The 14,578-nt window shown below is 30.6% G+C and overlaps 2 protein-coding genes and 2 non-coding genes across 5 annotated transcripts; 2 read left to right on the top strand and 2 right to left on the bottom strand.

The window, feature by feature from the left end:
* Positions 1-5,222: 5,222 nt before the first annotated feature.
* On the bottom strand, positions 5,223-7,689 carry LOC114170349 (protein ACCELERATED CELL DEATH 6-like). The gene is made up of 3 exons (XM_028055827.2): positions 6,835-7,689; positions 5,960-6,513; positions 5,223-5,828 (listed from the first exon to the last, which is right to left on the bottom strand). Exons 1-3 carry the CDS (start codon positions 7,613-7,615, stop codon positions 5,223-5,225), a joined length of 1,941 nt encoding a protein of 646 aa, XP_027911628.2. The 5' UTR covers positions 7,616-7,689.
* Positions 7,690-10,020: 2,331 nt separating this feature from the next.
* On the bottom strand, positions 10,021-14,109 carry LOC114169917 (Tetraspanin family protein). Of its 2 annotated transcripts, none has more exons than XM_028055312.2 (6): positions 13,779-14,109; positions 12,982-13,081; positions 12,161-12,241; positions 11,936-12,040; positions 10,941-11,120; positions 10,021-10,413 (listed from the first exon to the last, which is right to left on the bottom strand). In XM_028055312.2, exons 1-6 carry the CDS (start codon positions 13,946-13,948, stop codon positions 10,402-10,404), a joined length of 648 nt encoding a protein of 215 aa, XP_027911113.1. In that variant the 5' UTR covers positions 13,949-14,109; the 3' UTR covers positions 10,021-10,401. The 2 variants fall into 2 exon arrangements, with proteins under 2 accessions (XP_027911113.1, XP_027911114.1); XM_028055313.2 differs by having other exon boundaries at positions 10,953-11,120; positions 13,779-14,107.
* Positions 14,110-14,218: 109 nt separating this feature from the next.
* Positions 14,219-14,291, top strand: TRNAV-UAC (transfer RNA valine (anticodon UAC)). Its single transcript has one exon. It is a non-coding gene; the product is annotated as a tRNA-Val (tRNA).
* Positions 14,292-14,388: 97 nt separating this feature from the next.
* Positions 14,389-14,461, top strand: TRNAV-UAC (transfer RNA valine (anticodon UAC)). Its single transcript has one exon. It is a non-coding gene; the product is annotated as a tRNA-Val (tRNA).
* The last annotated feature ends 117 nt before the right edge of the window (positions 14,462-14,578 follow it).

Genomic DNA, 14,578 nt, shown 5'->3' with positions numbered 1-14,578 from the left:
AGAAGGGGGTGTGTACTTAATTAGCACTGTTTTCAAAGTTATTATGTTTTTTGTATTCCTTATCTTGGTTAAGTTTTGCTTATTTTGCTTTGTTGTTATTATTATTATGATGTTAAGTTTTGGTTATATATTACGTTGTTGTTGTTATTATTATTATGATGCGTGATGAAGTATTGATGAGAAATGGATCTCCAACCTGCCAGGAAATCCGCAGATTTTGTTTGGTTTCACACATGTGAGAGATCCAAGGTGCGCATTCTGGAAGGTGGTGCTGAGTACCAAGGTAGCAAAATAATGATATTGGAGAAGGTGAAAAATATGCAGTACTATTACCACTCTGCTATATATACTACACATTTTCAAAAAAGGGTTTTGTGATTTGTGCAAAGAATCTTTTGCATTTGTCTGCAAGCTTCAAAACTACACATGCCAAAAGTCAGTGGCAGAGTTGAATGGTGCTTATTATTCTAATCTCATTAATAGATGTAATTACCGTTAGTGCAAAATATTGTGCTTGATTACTGCAGTGTTATTAATATCTTAATCATAAACTATTGCAGTAGACAGAAATTGCAGGTATTAAATATGCAGTTCTGCATTTTGCGTGTGGCTTTGCCACTGAAGTCTGAAACCACATTGCCAGATTTTGCTATCTGGAAATTAATTAACAATGAGTTTGTATTTTGTACTTTGTTGTACATATATAATTTTAATTCTGCACGTAAGTTAGTATTCATCTTCTTAATCATACATCCTCAATAAAAAGAAGGTTGCATAGACATGTCTATAATAATAATAATAAAAATTCAAAGTTTCCATTTTAACATGCTACTATGGAAAATTTCGTGTTATACTTCATACTTGTTAATTTTATAAAAAAAAAAAAAATGATAAACGTACATTTATTTTCATCAAGTATATCATTCCACACTTCACATGTTGATTAAATTAATGTAATATTTTAGTTAAATTAATATAATCGTTAGTTAATTTTATATTTAAATCAATATGACATCTTAATATTTTTTTTTCTGAAAATCATAACACTTTATTAAAATAGTGCGACATTTTAATTAAATTAGTATAATTATCTATTAAAATTTAAATAAGTAATGTGATAAGTATACATATCTATCCGCAATCTAATCTCATTACCTTCAACAAAGTTTCTCTTTCCACCCGTTGAACATTTAAGTTTTTTTTTTCTTCCCAAAGCTCTAATGATTCCACCACTTTCTTTTAAAACATTATATTATATATCATATTATTTTCTAATCTAAAAAAAAGTTTCTAAAGTTATAAACTAGTTTAAATTAGAAATTATGTAACTAAAGTAATAAAAATAATTTTCCAATAAGTCGTTGGTTCAATGGATTCAACAAAATCTCAAATTCAAATATGACAAATGAAATAATTAAAAAAATTCCACTAAAAAGTATACCATTAGATTCTCCATATATATTAATTATTAACAAAATCCATAAATATGTAACACTAATAGTATACATATTTAAAAAAAAAAAATAGTAGTAATCTTAATTTATGTCTGGAAATTAAAATAAGAGTAGTAAGTTAATCGTAGGAATTTATTTGATATGTTAAAAAATAGTTTCAGTAAGCAATTTGACAATATATATTATTTTTAAGGATAAAGTAAATGTTTCCTCTTTTCATTGGGAAATATAAAACACAATGCCTACAAAGTCATAAATGAAGGGAATCATAAATCACGGTTTCTGGCTTGTACTTGCGATTTGAGACAAAGTGGCTGCAAAATAATTTCTTAACAAATAATAATACTTTTAATACAACAATAAAGCAACAAATGACCATGAATTACGATATCTACTCAAAAGAGGGTGGTATTACTAAACACAACTAAAAAGTGATTCTGGTGACTTTCAATAAAGTACGTTTAAGTGGTCGTTAAAGAGGCCTTAGGGTTCCATTCCATGTGAATTGAGTAAAATCTATTTTCCGAATCACACTATACAATATTAAACAACAATTGGGCACGTTAAGAGTGAATATAATATAATAATGGAGCAACATGATGGGGTACCCTAGAAATGAGAACTGAACACAAAACACTGCTTTGAGAAAAGCAACGTTGGAAGAGGAAAGGAAAGGAGAAAAAATGTGGTGAATGCAAAGGAGTGTTTGGTTTTCCTTTTTCTTGGTGGTACATGTGTTAGCGTGCGACAATAGACTTTACGGGTTGTCCGAACAAGTCACATGATTCTCTCTATTGTGTTTGCCAGGCTTTCATATTCAGAAATTGTATAATTTCCTTTCCCTTTTGGGAAGAAAAAAATAACAGGTGCAGAAGCACTTCTGTGTAGCTTTGCGTTTCTACACATGCCTCTATTGTAGAGCTTCTCATAAACTTATGTTCTGTTTGGCCTATAGGGAAAAAAATTGGTACTGTATTTTTTTTTAATTACTTAAAGAAAACAAATTACTGAAAGAATTAAGTTATACAGATAAAAGTATTTATCTCATTTTAGTTTAAGTGTATTTTTAATTAATCTCTTAACTTCAGTATCTGGTTTGTTTTTTCTATTCTAAATTTAAAATAGATGTTTTTAGTTTAAAGTTTTGGATGCTAAGATGTTGGAGTCAGATAAAATTAATATAGATGAAGATGATGTCGATATGATGATTAAGATACTATCAATGAAGAAGTTTGAAGTTTGTTGGAATGGAGGTTGATTTCACATAGTTGTAAGGGAAGAGATGTGTTGGGTTGGACTCTAAGCTGTGTGATTAAAAATGTCCAACATAGTTAAATATATTTTGTCTCACTATTTAAGGTAAGTGGAAAAAGGGTCTTTTAGGTCACAAGATATACAAGAGTCACAAGAGAGATGTTTATTTTCGTAACCATTAGGAGAGACAGGGGCATACTTGCGTATGACAGATGAAAATCATATCTCTGCCAAAAATTTTAAATTTTATTATATATATATATATATATATATATATATATATATATTTAAAAATTATATTTATATATTATTTATATTAAGATATATATATATATATATATATACATATATATATATATATATATATATATATATATACACACATGTATATGTATATATAATTTATATATTAATAAAATGAATATGATTCTAACTCTGGTCATCAGAGTAAGCCATCAAGAAAGTGTGAGAGTAAAATGAGAAAACAAAGACATCAATTAAGGAAGAGAGACATGAGAAGAGATTGAATAATGCATTCTCAGAGGATCTCTCATGAGACCATGTTAGTATATATGTTAGATTTATGATTCTCCCATTACAATGTTTCTCTCAAAATAAGTTTTTTCCAAATTAGTATGAACCCTATTTATGATTTTAGGGATTCTTTTTGTGAAATTGGCATGAACTCTAATTATATTTTTTCCAAATTAGTATAACTCTAAATTATAAAATTTAGAAAAATTAAGAGATTTTATGTTTTTGCTGCATATGGTAAAATTTTATAGATTTATCTGCTGCACAGAAGTGGAGCATGTAGGGGTTACATGTCAACCTCTCATTAAGGATTTCTAGCTTGCTCTCCAAGCTTTCCAAGATGACACTTTTAGGATTTGCTCATCTAGGTTTAAAACAACTTGATCCTATAAGTAGAGGTCTCTACCTCATGTAATTTCTAGCTTGAATTTGAGAAATGAAAAACTGCCAAAATTGGTGTACACCTCTTGTTGAGGTCATCTTAAAGTGGAATTCTCTTTTGAATCACTCTAGCTTCCTTCCTTAGAGTTGGCCACAATTCTCTTAGGAAAACCTTTACCAAACACCTTACCAATACCTAAAACCGAGACACTTTTCCTATTCATTCACATTGCTTCCGCAAGAGTCATGCATCCATGGAGCTTCTAGCTTGCATTTCCATGGAGTTGCTTCAATTGTCTCTTATAAGATTTTTCTATAAATAACACTTTCGTATCGCCCAATATCTTTTTTTTTTCAAACAAATGTTCATCTTTTGCATAACATCAAATAAATGGTAAGTGTTACCAAATTAAATCCGAATAACGTGTTTAGAAATCTAATAATAAATTTGAGTATTTTCAATTAAGTCTCTATTATTTTTTTTATTGATCAAGTACTAAAAAAATTTGATTTAATTATGTTTTAAGTTCCTAATAAATTTGAAAATTTTCAATTGAGTCCATAATAAACTTTCATGGTCTATTGTGTACTTAATAAATTTATATTTTTCAATTGAGTCTCCGAATTATTAAATGTTTTTGTACACTTGGTGATGTGACTATTAAATGATTAATGTGATTGTTATCTTGTAATGTCACCTTGTTCGATTGTTCTTACATGTTATTTTATTGTTTAATTATTTAAAAATTTATATAATTATAGAAAAATAGAATAATATAATTATAAAACTATCAAATTATAGAATTATATAAATATAGAAATATAGAAGTATAGAAATATAAAACTATAGAAGCATAGAACTATATTATTATAAAATTACAAAAATACATTTTTATTTTTGTTAAAAATGTATCGATAACAAGTTCGATCTCATCAATAATACGGACTAGAACAACGTAAAAGTTTTATAGTTAATAGATAATGAAAATTTAATTAAAAATTCTCAAATTTAACATAAACTTAAAACTTAATCAATTTTTTTTCTATAATTTCCATCCCCTTTTTAACTTGGGCTAGAACTAGACTCAGTCTAACTTATTTTTCAGTTTGGCCCATTTTATAATTGACAAAAAGAAATAAAAATATGGGAATTTCTTTTATTAAACAAATAGTAAAACTAACCTAAGATACTGCGGAAGTGGTTAATCTGCAGGGAATGGAATTTGCAAAGAAGTTTCAGAATTTTGACATTTCCAATGACAGTGGTGAAGACCTAGACCTGTTCAGATAATGTCTTACAGGCTCCTCTGCATGTAAAATCTCCTGAACCACACCAAAATGTCCACTACTAGAGACTAGACAGCTTCATCTAAAAGAAGTATTCACATAGTTGCTTTTCTTGTTATGTCTTTCTCTTTCAAACCATCATGTTTTGACTTCTCTATGGCACATTCACACAGAATAACCTTCACTAAGTGAAGTAGACCTTTTTCAAAGCTTCGATCCCAATGTTTCATTTGCATGAAGGCAAATTACTGAAGGAAGCACGACTTCTAAATTTGGAATTTTCATTCTCAAATTGACTCGGAAAAAGAAATGTCAATCTATTAATGCAATCAGAATCTGAAGAACGATTCTGCCAACTTGACGAAACAAAAGAAGGCGAATTCCAATTGGAAAAAATGCAAAAAGAGCCGACAAGATAATGGAAGTGTACATGACTCCAATGGCGGTTATAAGATAGGCAAGTGCAGAATTATTAGCCACAACTAACCTTACAGCAGCCAAGAATGCCACTGGCACTGTTAAAAACGCAAAAACCAAACAACCCATTGCAAGGATAGTTGCTCTTGTTGCCAATTTACGATCAAAAATCAATGCCATCAACATAAGTCCACATGCAATCACAGAGCTATACATAGCTGTCATGTTGAAGGTCGTGAATACCCAAAATAATGCTTTATCACCCAACACTGCCATTCCTCTCTTTTTTGGGTTTGGATCATCAGAACTGTACACTCCTCCTGGCACAGTGAAAGCAGCTGCAAATGTCACTGTCACCATCAATGTCGCCACAACTAAGAATGTGTTTAACAGATCCTTCAAGCTCAAATCCATTTTCAGTATTTGTTGCTGTCGAAAATGCAACATGTCATTCACCTTCGAGGGCACACCTGCTTCTTTCAACACTCGTCTTGCTAGAAACTTCATCAAAATTACAAAAAGAAAGTAGAAATTAACATTAGATGTTATGTTATGCATCATCATCAGATAGAATCCTCAGTTGTGATTGATTCTTTAGATGTATTCTACACATATTAATAGCTGATCATTACCTTTCTAATCGTCGTTTTACTTTTCAATGCCAGACCAATGATATCTTGAGCAGTTAAATCGTTGTTATTCAAAAGCTTCACATCAGTCCTCTTATCTTGAGTGAAAAGGTATAGAACTTTAGGAAATAAATTTAATGAAGCCAAATGCAATGGAGTGTTTCCATTGTTGTCTTTCTGATTTATAATAGATTCATCAATCTTTGAATTTCCCAACAGATATTCTACCACTTTACTTTTTCCATTCTTTGCAGCAACATGAAGAATGTTCTGGCCCTTTTGATTAAGGAGAACGTAAAGATTAGTAACGCATTTGTGTTGAAGAAATTTTTTTACCACCTTAAGATGACCCCTTTTGCAAGCAAGGTGAATAGGAAGATGACCCTTCTTGTTCCCTTCCAACACAGTTTGATCTGATTTCAGAAAGGAATTTTCTAACAGTATACGAAATCCTTCTGCATAACCAATGTATGCTGCATAATGAAGGGGAGTACCTTCATCTTCATCTCTTAAATAAACTAGCTCTGGTTTTTTCTTTAATATCACCTCTATCAAAGCTATATTTCAACAACACACAAAATAAATTTAATTAGGAACTTTCTAAGGACAAACTAAGAATAATGTTTCTTTTGAGGATGATTAGTAAATACTTTTAGCAGTGGCATAGAACACTGTATGACAAATGTAAAAGTATATCATATTGCCACCATTCAATACATAAAGATTGCAACTTTACAAAAACTGATTTCATATATATATAATAATTTCTCTTGGTCTTAGTCATTACTTAATGTGGATCAACAACACAAAGTAATCTAACAATCTAACTATATACTCAGTAATGTAAAGAAAATTGGAGAAAAGAAGGAATATAATACCTCGGTTCCTTTCAAAAATGGCTGCATGAAGTGGAGAGTTTCCATGGCAGAGTGGAAGAGGTTGATGAGTTGGGAATGGAACTTCCAACAGAAGATAAAGAATTTCCACATTCCCATTCACAGCAGCCAGATACAGAGGTGATCTCCTTGACTTGTTCAAAAAATGAACCACATCCTTATCTGCAGTTAAAATCTCTTTCACCACACCAACATCCCCGCTGTACACAGCTTCATGCAAAGGAGTATTCTCATACTTATTTTTTTCTCTTGTAATCTCTTTATTATCTCTCATTCCATCATGTTTTGCTTTCTCAATGGCATAATGAGAGAGAATGAACCTCACTGTGGTTGAGTTCTTGGACCTCACAGCAACATGAAGTGCAGTATCACCTCTCACATTTCTCTTAATAAGAAGTTCAGGAAAGTGACAGCAAATCAACTCCACAATGCGTTCTCTCCCCTTATCAGCTGCCACATGAAGCAGTGAATCACCAGCACAGGTAACTTGATCAAAAACACCATTCAAAGGCACTTTCCTCCCTTCACACACTCTTTGCAACACGTCAACGAAGTTATCCACGTTCCCATTTTCAGCAACAGCGTTAAACAACTCAGAAACCATAACTTTTTTCTTCCCAACAAGATCCTTATGCAGAAGTTGTGAAGCTGCATCGTCACTTTGGAACTGCCTTTTCTGCAATTCCTTCATCCTTCTGCTGCATCTCTCTTTCCAACTTGCATCATCTGAGTCGATAGGAATTTGCACATGATCACGGGTCATGATTAATTAACACCTTAATCAAGATTAAGGTTGTAACAATAGATGCAAGCCTGCAACACCTGAGTATATATATAAACTAAGTGACTAGTGATAAATCTGTCAATAAATTATGTTAGTGATGAATTAAGTAATTAATTTGCATCTACCATAATCAAAACCGTGTGTGTGAATGTACATGGTAGTTAAGTAGGTCAAATAATTCCTTGTATATATAATTCTTGGTTGACATGAATTCATAATTTTAAACCACTTTATTCATGAATTGTTAATGGGGTTACATTTGATTCTTGTTTTATTTATTTCAGTTCCCACACCATGACCTTAGAAGAAGGGCAGACCTTGAATATGATAAAATTTAAACTGACATTATTGTTGGAAGGATGACATACTCTTCGTTTGCGACAGCCAGGCATGTTTATTAAATGTCAAATTCACAATCTTGATTTTCTTTCTTGATTCTATGATTATATATAATTGTTGACTTTCAATTGTTGACTTACCAACTTGGCTTTCAATGGTTATATTAGATCAAAAGACAAAGTTACGTCCATGTTTAAAAGAGAAACTATTTCTAACAAGTTATGTAACCAATAATAAAATTATAGGCGTAATGAAATAGATATCAATTTAAAAACAACCAATATTATAATTAATTTATAATAAAACATTATCAAATAAAAAATATGTATTTAAAAGTGTTTTTTTATTATATTGTTGAATTGGTTATCGATACTTATACTTAAATACGACGATGGATTAAAAGTATAATATTGTAAATGTAAAATTTAACCTTATATAAAACTTTGATGATGTTTAATCAAGAACACTTGCATATAGTATTGGTATTTATATATATATATATATATATATATATATATATATATATATATATATATATATATATATATATATATATATATATATTTACTAGGATGTAAAATTAAAAATATAACAATTCACATTTTAAACGAAGTACATTAAACAATAAAAAAATTATATGTAAGTCTTATTTATGTTGTTTAAAATATATTTTTTTTCAATTAATATAAGTCTATTTTATATTTTCTTTAAAATTATTCACTTAATTTTATTATATTAATTAAAATATTGATATAATTAAAAGTAAAATATTCATATTTTGATTTGTTGTTTTTCTAATAAAAACACATTGTTTAAAATATATTTCTTTCTATGTTTTTCGTAAAAGTATTTACTTAATTTTATTATATTAAATAAAATATTAATATAATTAAAAGTAAAATATTCACCGAGTGTAACTTTCTTTTTGAGAAAATTGTAATATATTTATCATATAGTTTTATCAAGGAACGATATATAGTAGAAAGAGTGTGGAGATCTTCATGATCCATTTCTGTACCAATGAGATTACTTATATTGCCTTCACTTCAATTACTTTGTTTTATTGGATCTCTATCTCATTATGCCAAAAGATACTTTAAACCTCTGAAGAAGATTTTTGTTGTTTCCAATATTAACCATGTTTAGTTCCCATTTAGATTCATAAGGTGGAGGATTAAAGGTGCTCCCTTGTTTTCCATCTTTTGTTTGGATTACTTTTGGTTCGTCATCTTGTTGTTATTTCCTCTACTTGTTTTCTTTATTTTAAGGTCAAATTGTACCAGGCTACTTGGAGATAGGATTGTCAATTTTATTGATCTTTGGTGATATTGTACACTTATTATTTTATATTTATGTAAGGTTTAATATATTATGTAAATTTATAAAATCTTCATGGTCGTACATTAATTTAGTAAGGAAGTCTAAAGAACAAGATTTAAAAAGTGTCTCAAATAACGGATGTAACATTGTTGAGATTAAATTTCACCTAAAATCCTCTCCATATAAATTGTTTCATCTAACACTTTTACAGTTTTGATAAAAATAGTTAACTATTGATTCCTCAATAATTAAGTCTATGCTACACCGCGTTTCTAGTCCTAATCAAATTACAATTTTCTAATGGCTGTAGTCATTAGTTCTTTCTGAGTTTTCCTTATAAAGTATGAACCTTGAATAACAAGTATATAATTCTTCCTATAGCACTGAAATAATACAAAACCAAGGATTCACCGGAAGACATTCACTAATAATATCAATAAAAAAAAATTCTTTGTTTTCTTTTCTAATCACTTTATTTGTTATTGTGACAATCTGGAAAAGGTGTTAATTACATTACACTAATAAAAACAGAAAGAAGGATCTTTGTCTCAAACTTAAAACAACTTTTTTTCTGTTTCCATTTTTAAAACAAGCAACGCAAAGATACCTGCAAAATATCATTTTCTTCTGCCTTTGTTCAAGTGGTGAAATAAAATGAAGTTTATCAGAATCTCAAGTCAAAGAAGTTTAAACAGATAAAAGGATGCAAAAAAGGGGAAATGATGTTTTTGTGTAAATGCACTGGATGGCAAAACTCCATTATGTATCCACAAAGATGTTGAAGAATATTTGTTCATATCAATTGATCCACCTTCGTAGATACTTTTAACAGAAGATACAGGGGGTTGTTCATGAAGAGATTGTGTTTTGTTTACGATAAACAGACATGAGATATGATACACACGTTTACTCACAACTGTATGAAAATGGTGTATTTGCCCCCAGGATACGATAAGCACTTGTTTCTCCCATAGCCATTGATTAAATAGTTAATCCATCTCCAGCGTGTAGGTCATCTTCTGTTCTAAACCAATTGGCATCAACAAGGACTGCTTGCCTCACCTTCCATGGCTCCAGACGTCAAGGTTTAATTGAAGGCTATGGCCTTACCTATTTGACTGATGAAAGAAGGAAACTTTCATTTAAATGGAGAGAAGTTCAAACCTAGAGCTAAGATTTAACATGCTGACCAATACACAATAAAACAATAATCACACTTGTCTCACCAAAGAAACAAATAAATAGTGACCAAATGAAATCATAAAGCGACTTCATAATGTATCTGACCACTAACAGAATAAGGTTAACATTAAAATTAAACCAACATCATGCAACAATAAAGCATCACTAGAAGAGGTTAATGCTCTAATTTCTAAACAAAAGTTCCGAAAAGGCAATGAAGAAAATTGAGATCGCTATCAATAAATATTATATATTCAATCTAATACATCATCATTTTCAAATTCTCAGTACACATCAAAGTACAGTCTATAAGCCTAATCGCCTATGCAAACCACATACAATGAGAATGGGGCATGATAATATGTAATTAAACTGAGTAGTAGTGAAACTAAATCATAAAGAAAATCCGTGACGACTCAAATAAGAAAGTTAAGATCAACAAAAGAATTCCAATCTATTTTACCTTGCCACTTACCCTATTCCATGCTTCATTTCCATGTGCATATCCTGGATCAACAACAACATATTGAGGTGGAGCATTCTTCAAGAGTGGCACCCTGTCAGGAGCATATTCATCATCACTGTCATAATATTGATGTGGTCCTAGTGCTTTGAGTATCATTGCCAGTAATAAAGAGAGTCCCTGCTTGTTAACAGCACAGGCAGCCATCCGTCAATGCATCATTCATTAACCAAATTCCAAATGTAACTCCATCTTCAGTTTTTGGAACCAAAAGCAGTAGCAAGTAGAAATATGTAACAAAGTGCAACAAGAAATATGCACTAGCTGAGTAGGTAGTTTACTGACAGAACAAATGAATTAGAGAGAGTATACACATTGTACCAGTTGGCAATTGTTTTATACGTTAATTATATAGCTAGAATGATTGTTTAGATCTCATCAACAATAGGAATATTACCTATATCTCCCTTAATAATAAAATATGCATTAAAATTATCAATAGTGGAACCGAAGAGATAAATATAAAAGAAACAATAAACAGGATAGGTTAGAAAGAAATGATGAAAGCTGATATTTTCATTTTCCATCTTTTCATTAAAGATTAAATCTGTTATTGACCGTATGAAAGAGATATGTGTTCAAAAGAAGAAAGTTGCCGCTGTTTAGTTCTTATCATGTTAGTCTTACATACTATAGTTCCCCAAACTTGCTTTGGGAAAGCAATATTTCTTTTAAAAATTCAGTATATTGTAATCATTGGAGACAGTTTTCTTAGTATGCTTTATTTGCTGAAGAGAAAGAAGAAGCTACTTAGACAATCTTGAAAACCTAAATGCAAAGTTCCCTTTAATTTAAAAAAAAAATGTGTTTAAAACTTGCAATCATCTTGGAAGTGGGAATTCAGTAGGAAATTTTGGTAATAGATAAATAATATGCTTCAAAAATAATTGGGTCATAAATTATTACAGTCACACACAAAGAAGAGGGAGATTTACCTGTACAGAAACAAGAAACAGGCCTACCCATTTGCAGATATCGTAATTTGACCTGATGAAATTCTTGAACTGATCAAAACTCCCGGAGGGGTCCTTTGGGAAGTCCTGATTCCAAATTCCATGTTTAAATGGATCAGATGTGTCACAGGAAGAGAAGACTTTGAAATATAAAAGCATTGAATTAACAAAAACATTACTGAAATTATTTTTTATAGACAACAGTACCTTCTCCCAGTCCTGATTCACAAATACATCAACAGTTAATGCAGCCTCCAGCATGAGAAGCAAAACCACAAACACCATATACTGTAAGCAGTCAAGGTTAAGAGTGCCTTAATAACTTAATACCACATAATGAGATGGTTTTGCTATTGAACATAATGCTAATGCTGTTTAGGCTGTTTGGAAGAGCAACTAATTGCATAAAACTACAAGTTTCAGCATTGAAACATTATAATGGTGTTTCTTTAACAGTTACCAAAAGTGCAATTAAGAGATAATAATTCGGTAGAGGGAATCAATGACTACCTTGAAGGGTGAATATTCCCTTATGTAAATTATTAAATGATTATACTTATCTTAAATATTGTATTATATATTTTATATATAAAAAAAACTAACATATTAGAAATAAAAATTGTATGTCTCAAATTCAGTGAAAAAAGTTAAAACTTTCAGCAGTGAAAAATATTTAAATTGTTAGCTAGCTACCTTAAATATAACTTTCGTATTTTTATTACATAAAAACATTTTTCCTTACTATGCATTTAGCACTTAAAATTAAAAAACTATAATTTAGATGTAGAGAAATTGCTTCAAAAATATCGTAAGAGTAATTTTATGAAGCATTTATATTTTTGTTTATCTTGATATGTTACCATATCTACAATTTTTCATATAAATGGTATTTGTACTCCTATGCTTGCAACCAAAATTTTAAGAAATGTCATATCCATGTGTAGCATCAGAGCCGTATTTGTTACTAGTGCTTGTATTTATTCATCATAAAGATTGGAATATAATGGTAGACTAAAAGAAAAGGATACCAAATACAGGCAACAGCCATTAGCAGTTTCTGCAGCTACATGACCTAAACACGTTACTACACAGAACACCGCTCCAAGGCCAAGAAACGTGTAAATGAACCTGATTTCAGAAAAAAAAAATGTGTTTACAATCTATCCATACAGATCAGAAAATTTAATAATGTAAAGCGGAATTAAACTAGCAGCAAATACTGAGTATTTGGATACAATTATTCCATAAAAAGCTCACAGAAATAAGCAATCAGTTTGACAACATCCCCTCCCCCACCCCCGATCCCCAAAAAATAAAATATTCATGTTCAAAAAATTTGTATCACATAAATATTTTTGTACCATCCAGTGCTCCTCACAATGAACAAATGAATGTTTTAAAAACTGGTTTGAGTCTAACGTTAAGGTTCTTGAAGTTTCTACAACTACAATAACTTTTCCATTATATCAAGAATCATAACAAAATAACTATTGCGACCACAATTTAAAAGCTTTAATATATCTATATCCTAAGCCAGAACCCCGACCCTGCTCCAAAAGTCCGGGTAAAACATAATTGATTTCCCGGTTCTGTTAATTCCATTAAGAGCTTGCAAGTGGACAGAGCACAAAATTCAACATCTTTATAATGACAAAAACGACTCCTCCCCCATCATAAAATCAAATGATAATTTATAATATTTTATTTCATCATTAAAAATATTCAAATCCATCTTCACTGGTCAATCGAAATCCAAATTTTCGCATTCATTAATACAAGGATAAATAGAAAAAACAAAAATGGAGGGAAAAAATGAAATTTTTACCATGGAGGTGGATAATCTGAATCGTGACCAAAGGGGAGATCACCCATCTTCCTCTGCCAAACCCTAATCATCCAAGCGGAGTACAGAATCATGGCTAGCCCGGCCATCCCAATCACCGAGTTCACCAACTTCAATACGGATTGAATGAAGCTTCTCAACACCCTCACCATTTTCTTTATGATTTCTAATTCGTGGGAAATTGTATAAAGTATGAACAACTTAACCCCCAGAATCCAATGAAAGCAGAATTGAGAATGGAACAAGAGCGCAAAGAAACCCTAGATCGAAATCTAGGGCTCGTTCGCGTAATGGAATGGAAGAGAGCAAGGAGGTTATAAGTTTTTCCTTTAGATTACTTCAAGGCTATGAGGTTTTCAGCCTATTATGACGTCATTATTATAGTTTATATATTTATTTTTTATTCAATAGTTAGCATGTCAGTTGCTGTGGTGTAGTGGTTATCACGTTAGTCTTACACACTAAAGGTCCCCAGTTCGATCCTGGGCAGCAACATTTTATTTTTTTTTATTTTTATAGAAATTTCAAGTTAAAAATATATTAGAAATAATTTTGATTGTGCACTAACATATAAATCATATAAAATCGTCTTGTTGCTGTGGTGTAGTGGTCATCACGTTAGTTTTACACACTAAAGGTCCCCAGTTCGATCCTGGGCAGCAACAATTATTTTGCCATTTTGATAGTAAAATCAAATTAAAAGTATTTTGTTTACCCTTACAATCACAATTTCACTATGACATGTAATTTTTGAGACTACGCATGTTTCATCCATTAATACA

This window comes from Vigna unguiculata, chromosome 11 (genome assembly GCF_037176805.1).
Source record: "Vigna unguiculata cultivar grain cowpea cultivar isolate G323 ecotype 2 chromosome 11, ASM3717680v1, whole genome shotgun sequence".
NCBI classification, from domain to species: Eukaryota; Viridiplantae; Streptophyta; class Magnoliopsida; order Fabales; family Fabaceae; genus Vigna; species Vigna unguiculata.
Note: the sequence above shows the minus strand (reverse complement) of the source record. Positions and strands in the feature narration are given on the sequence as shown.

Excerpts from the sequence above, each read along its gene's own strand:
- LOC114170349 (XM_028055827.2), bottom strand. The coding sequence starts at position 7,615 with ATGACCCGTGATCATGTGCAAATTCCTATCGACTCAGATGATGCAAGT. Across the intron at positions 6,514-6,834 it reads CATTTTTGAAAGGAACCGAG|CTTTGATAGAGGTGATATTA; the intron begins GTATTATATTCC and ends GTTGAAATATAG. Across the intron at positions 5,829-5,959 it reads GTAAAACGACGATTAGAAAG|TTTCTAGCAAGACGAGTGTT; the intron begins GTAATGATCAGC and ends ATTTTGATGAAG.
- LOC114169917 (XM_028055312.2), bottom strand. The coding sequence starts at position 13,948 with ATGGTGAGGGTGTTGAGAAGCTTCATTCAATCCGTATTGAAGTTGGTG. Across the intron at positions 13,082-13,778 it reads TCAGATTATCCACCTCCATG|GTTCATTTACACGTTTCTTG; the intron begins GTAAAAATTTCA and ends TTCTGAAATCAG. Across the intron at positions 12,242-12,981 it reads ATGGCTGTTGCCTGTATTTG|TATATGGTGTTTGTGGTTTT; the intron begins GTATCCTTTTCT and ends GACTGCTTACAG.